The sequence below is a fragment of the Bidens hawaiensis genome, unplaced genomic scaffold, assembly GCF_021521415.1.
Source record: "Bidens hawaiensis isolate Kalapana, Puna unplaced genomic scaffold, B.hawaiensis_p1.1 tig00023874_1, whole genome shotgun sequence".
In the NCBI taxonomy this organism is placed as follows: Eukaryota; Viridiplantae; Streptophyta; class Magnoliopsida; order Asterales; family Asteraceae; genus Bidens; species Bidens hawaiensis.
Window position 1 is genome coordinate 292091 of NW_027493759.1, and position 6204 is coordinate 298294.

The 6204-nt window shown below is 35.0% G+C and overlaps 1 protein-coding gene across 1 annotated transcript; it reads right to left on the bottom strand.

Moving 5' to 3' along the window:
* Nucleotides 1-944: 944 nt before the first annotated feature.
* LOC143568281 (putative E3 ubiquitin-protein ligase RING1b) lies at nt 945-4791 on the bottom strand. The gene is made up of 8 exons (XM_077054469.1): nt 4711-4791; nt 4494-4575; nt 4301-4421; nt 4184-4225; nt 3604-4098; nt 3425-3523; nt 2351-2554; nt 945-1209 (listed from the first exon to the last, which is right to left on the bottom strand). Exons 2-8 carry the CDS (start codon nt 4547-4549, stop codon nt 1174-1176), a joined length of 1053 nt encoding a protein of 350 aa, XP_076910584.1. The 5' UTR covers nt 4550-4575; nt 4711-4791; the 3' UTR covers nt 945-1173.
* Nucleotides 4792-6204: the final 1413 nt, after the last annotated feature.

Consider the following 6204-nt stretch of genomic DNA (forward strand, 5'->3'; position numbering starts at 1 on the left):
CAATACGGCGTTGTTATGGTCTCCGTCGGCCATAGGAGGCAAAAATGAAGTAAAAAACTAGCAAATAGGTTAAAATTAGCGTAAATGACGGATTAATCGTACAAGTTTCTAATTGATTAAACTATGATGGAATGTGATGATTTGTTAATGGTTAGGGTGGTTTAATTGTTTAATTCAAGTAATGATAATATTGGGGATTATGAAGTGGAAGAATGGTGGTGGTGGCCGACATCTTTCGTGAAGGTGGTGTTCTTCAATGGTTGCCAGAGAACGGTAGTGGTGGTCTTTGATGGTTGCCAGAGAATGGTGGCGGTGGTCTTTGATGTTCGTCGGTAATAAAGCTCTTCGTCGAAGTCGATGCGGTGGCCGTAGATTAAACTGGCAATCGTGTATCGGATGAAAACACGTAATAGTAAATAGATGCATCCAATCCGTACATACTCATCGTGCTTCAGTTTAGTTGAATCTGGTTGATTGATTCACTCATTCATTTATTATTATTATTATTATTATTATTATTATTATTATTATTATTATTATTATTATTATTATTATTATTATATTAGGTTTAAGTATGAAAAGACAAATCTACCCTTTATTTTTTGACCGTCATCCAAACGGTCTACCAGAAAACTCAAAGTGAAAAAAAAAGGACCACCCCAGGGCCCATGTCTGCGAAAATGCCACCATAGGGTTGAAACCTGTGTTTTGGGTTTCACCACGTGGACCATAATTGCAGTTAACTCATTGAACTATTAAAGATAAAAAAATTGCCTTCGTTTTTTTTTACACAGCTTAGATTGATTGTTGTGGTTCTATATGGGGATGTCACCCCATGCTTGCTCAACCAAGTTCATTGGCGCCAAGAGCAATAATCTCTTTATCCCGTGTTTCACATACCATTGTTTGTGCATTATTCAACTATGTTGTATGTTCTCCAGGAAATTCGATACATAAATGATAGATCAGCTGTCACTACATTGTATGGCAATGTGATCTTAATGTACAATAGAGTATAGGTTGACTGGCCGGTTTCTACTGCATGACCAACTTTTTTTGTAAATATAAGAAAATGCCGACAAATTGTTAATATATTTAAACCAGTCTCTTTTAACTACTAAAAGATTAAACACTCATGAGAGTACATACCAACCAACCGCTCATTTCCTTGGTTTACGGGCTACACAGCTTCTTCCTGTAAGCAAGAGTCTGAAAACAAAGCCAAAAGTGAGTCAAACGGCTTGAAGTAGCTTGAAGAGGATTTTTAATGCGTAAAATCTACTGGACTACTTTTTCAGTTGATGAATGTTGCTATTGACTTGTGTTTGGCATGCACAGTCATAAAGAATTTAGCTTAAATAGCCTTATCACCTAACTATTTGCTAATTACATGTAACAACCCACAAGTCCACATTTTTATTATTTAATTTTGAGAAATTACACGTAAACTATTGTAAAACTCCACTAAACTATTGCTAAAAGTAGGTTCTGTCGCAACGTTTATTCTAGACCAAAATGTACAATTCGAAAAGCTTAGTGACGATATATGGAACTTAAAACTTTAAACTTGCTAGATATGTTAAAGTCAACAAATTAGTAAGCAATCGATTTTCGACAAGGTACCCAAATGATGATTTTGGTTAACTGCGGTTTTAAAGTGTTTCATACACCTCTTTCTGAGACTGTTTTGATTATTGTAGTGGCAAACAAGTCAATTTGGATTGAAAAAAGTAATTTGGTGAAGTTGGAGTTTAAAGTTACTCAAGGTGACAAAAACATGACGGATCGGATGTAACTTGATGAAAACAAAAGTTTAAAAGTAAAGCAGTAATGTATGAGGATTTTTGTCATGACCATGAATTTTGCAAGGAATGTACAACTGGAAGGGTGCTTACGTGAAATACGTGTTCAAGGGCAAGTGCACAAACTATCCTAAATGGTATATACATCAAATTGTTATTCTTGATAAATATAATAAGATTTGGTTGGTGGCAACAGAGTTAAAGAATTGTTCATGAATAGATTAAAATTTCATTTCAAGGGTGTCAAGCGTTGATCATGAAACGACAGAACTCTAGTACACGGTTACAGAAGTGTTCATCATTTGAATGGAACTTCGAAAAAAGGGTGTGTAAATGAAGCCTCCAAGCATATTGGGTCAATCTAGTTAATGTTTATATCTCTAACGAGTTAACTGAAGAAAAATAGCTTAAAAAGAAAAAAGGTCAGATGGCTCAAAAGTCACTTAAATTGTATTTTAAATTTAATGCATAAAACCTCCTTGAATTGTTTTGCTTAACTAAATACTATTCTGTATGTTTATAATTTAGTTATGTTAAAGAGAGCTTACCAGTTCCTCCTGAGCAGAAGTTTTAGCAACATCCAACAAAGTTTGTTGTTCTTCCAGCAATTGCAACTGATCCGTGAAAGGATTTATTACAACAGCAACAGGCTCAGGCTTTAAAGACGTTGAAGAATTGACTTCAAAATGATCCCCTTTCACCACCAGCACTTCAATCTCATCATCTTGCAAACCTTTCTCAAGAGCAACATACTGAATACAAACACAGTACAAAACCAACATCATCTACCAGTTAAAAAGAAGCTACTCCAAATTCTATGTGTGTGTGTATATATACTGAGAGAGAGAGAGAGAGAGAAGAGAAGGGTTCCACCAAAAAGGCTAGATTTCATAAGAAGCCTAAGAAGCAGTCTGGTGGTGACATGTGGCGCTGAGAGAAAATTAAAATCAAGGGCATTTAAGTACTTTTTTTACCCTTTTTAAATTCTCCCACTTTTTTAAAACGTAAATAACTTTTAATACAAGGTTATTTAAAATTTAAAAAATAAAAAATAAAACTTTACCATAGAATCAAGCACTTTTATCTATAATTTGGGTGTATTTTTTCAAGTTTCAAGTATTGTGTTGTTTTCCATATATTTATTGCAAAAATTGTGTTGGTTTACCATTTTTAACTGTGTCGTTTTACCATTTATTACCATGTCGGTAAACATTATAATGGCAAAACAACACAGTGATCGCTATAATGTAAAACAACACAATTATACAGTAAAAAAGCACAATTTGCGCATAAGTATATGATAAAACAACACAGTGTCAAAATCTTTTTAAAAAATATAGCAATACTATACTCAAATTAAAAATAAAAAATAGTTAACTTCTTTTTCAAATAATGTCATAGGAAAAAGTTATTAGGATTAAAAATAATAATAATAATAATAACAACAATAATAATAACAACAAAGGTTTTCCCAAAAATGCACCTGTGGCCCTTTTTCATTCCTTGAACTCAACCATTAATTTCTTTAATCAATGGTTCATAATCTTTCTTAGGCTTCAATGGAATTTAGCCTTTGTACCTTAACCTCTCTATATATGAATTATACTGGAAGCATATATTACCTGAATAATATGCATCACTGGCATGGTGGGGCTGCAGCAAAGGTATACATGTTGTGGATCTGGTACATCTAAGGAGATGAGCTTGAGATGGATATCCAGCTGGACACACAAGATGAACCCATATATGAAAATAATCAAGGGCAAAACAGTATAAACAACACTAAGAATACAGAAGTTACCTTATGATTATTTTGTGGTAATTTCCTAATATGATCCATGAGCCTAGAAACCCTAGTGTTCCTTGAACTCTTGCCGGCACTATTGCTACCATGTCGTGTGTGGCTTCTAATGCCACCTCGACCCCATGTTAAAATTTCTGAAGTACCAACAGGTACACCTGTCACTTCCCTATTGGGTGTTTCAACGTCATTGTCATCATAACCACCATCAGCACTACTTGACGGTAGTGAAGATTGCCTCCATCTCTTTTGTCTTCTAGGTCTTACTTCATGTTCATCACTAGAAGATGAATCTTTGCCTACATCATTGGTGACATCATCATCTTCATTCTCAGATTCTTGTGGTTCAAATGATTTCCTACGTCTTCCCCTTAGATTCCTAGTGTTTGCCTGTGATCTTCTTGTGAATACTGCAGTTGTCGCTTTAGCAGTTGTGCGTTTCTTTCCCAATGCTTCTAGTTGACGCCGAGATGTCTGAGCAATTGAAGCTTGAATCTGTGAACATAACTCAATATTATCATTGTATTAGTCTAATACAAACTAATTAAATCAGTTAAGTTTAAAAATATTATCATCTCACTTGCTTATTCCGAGCTTTCTCCTCTTCTTCAAATGCAAAATCCTACATTGATATACAGTTAATATTAAAGCAACAAAGTTTTAACAAAAGTCAAAATGGGTCAAAGTCAAAGCAGACCTCTGCCTCAAATTTATCAATGTCAGGGTACAGAACTGCAATTAGGGCATCATAATTAGGGTCATCCCTCAAAGAGCGACGACTTGCACAATGAGCACGACAAGCAGGGCATTCATTGTTCCTATCATGTTCAGTTAATCAAAAAGCAAAAAGTATTGTTAAAAAAAATCCAATATATGGTTTGAATACGTACCCCATTCTCATTGATTTGTCTATGCATTCCCTGCAAAAGCGGTGCAGGCATTCCATAACCGTCCTGGTTTTCCGAATTATCCCTATTCATCACAGTTAGAGATTAGCTAATATGTTCAAATACTATAATACTTCCACAAATTGTAAGATCACAAGAAACACCATTATATAGGTATTCAAATGATGATTCTAATGAAACAGAGGTTAGCAAAAAGTACCTAAACAAATTGGGCATTGCACTTCCTTGCGGATTTCAGCCAGCTTTACATGGATAAAGCTGCAACAAGCATTAAAAAAAAAGTAAAATCAGCCACAGAAACACAGTTGTTGAGTGACCACAGAAATTGTTACAACCCTTTGAAATAGATATTAGCAACTATGTATACGGCCTTATCTGTTTGAAGTTTGAACCGTCTTAAACCTAATCTGTTTTCTCGAATATATCAATCAAGCTCAGATATAATAACTGTGCAACAGTGTTTTCCTCTTTGTCCTTACCGGTCATACCTGATGACTAAAAGATTTTTCATGCATCAATCTGTCTATGTGGAGAATGCATACACACACACACATAAAGACGAACAGACATACATACCATACATAGCGCTCGGCTTATTTTGACTTATGAGGGCTCGGGCTCAAGCTCGGGTCATCAGTTGTTTTTTCTAGCTCGGGCTCGACTTGTTTATTATTACTAATTAATTTATATACGTTTTTAAGTATTTTGTTATATTTTAGAAAAACTTTAAACGATCCTAAGCTGTACTCGAGCTCGGTCGTGTAATGTAAAATTAATACATACTCATAGAAGTCTAAAAGAGGTAAACCTTAAAGACACTTAAACACATAAGGCTCGACAAGCCTAAACGAGCTTCCCATGCAGGGCTCGAGCTCAGCCTCAATAACTTAATGAGCTTTATTTCAGGCTCGGGCTCGGCTTGAGCTTGAAAAGGCTCGGCTCCTTTCGAGCTTTTTATCGATTCGAGCTTGAGTAGCTCGCGAGCAGCTCAGCTCGTTTGCACCCCTGCATACATGTATCCAGATACATCCAAACTATAGTATGAATATATGTCATTATATTGAATACTGAAGAAGAATTCAGTGGTTATCATCTTACAGCTGGTGGTTTTTTTTTATCAAACATGGTGTAGATATAGTAGTGATATACAGTGTACCATGTCAACTGTGTTACTTTAGAATCAGTATCAATTTATAGGTTCACAGATTATCAGTCTTGTGCGGCACAGTTCAACTATGGATGTATGCAGATCCCAACACAGTTCACACTCAGATACATAATGCCATTGGAAGACGGTAACATAATTACTTACAAAACAATAAAAGACCAATGTCACTGGAATCCCATAGAAATCCACCAGACACAAATCTGAATATTATTATACGACACCGAATTCCAGATACAGAAAACGTGATACAGAAATCTGTATCCCATATAAGAGTTTTCGTATATCATAATTAAATTTGTCATGGCACATCAACAATTCAAAATGGACTGAATTTCCAAGGCTTAACAGTAACTTAAGTATTGTTTATGTTTGGGACCTTGAGAGTAATCTGTCATCCAATCCTATATCTCACTAGGTATTCATATGAAAATTTAACTGCAAAGCTTTTAAAGCATTAATTTCTAGGTAAAATGAGTTTATAAGTCCCCATCAAAAAGAACAACTCTCTAACAAGTATGATAGCTG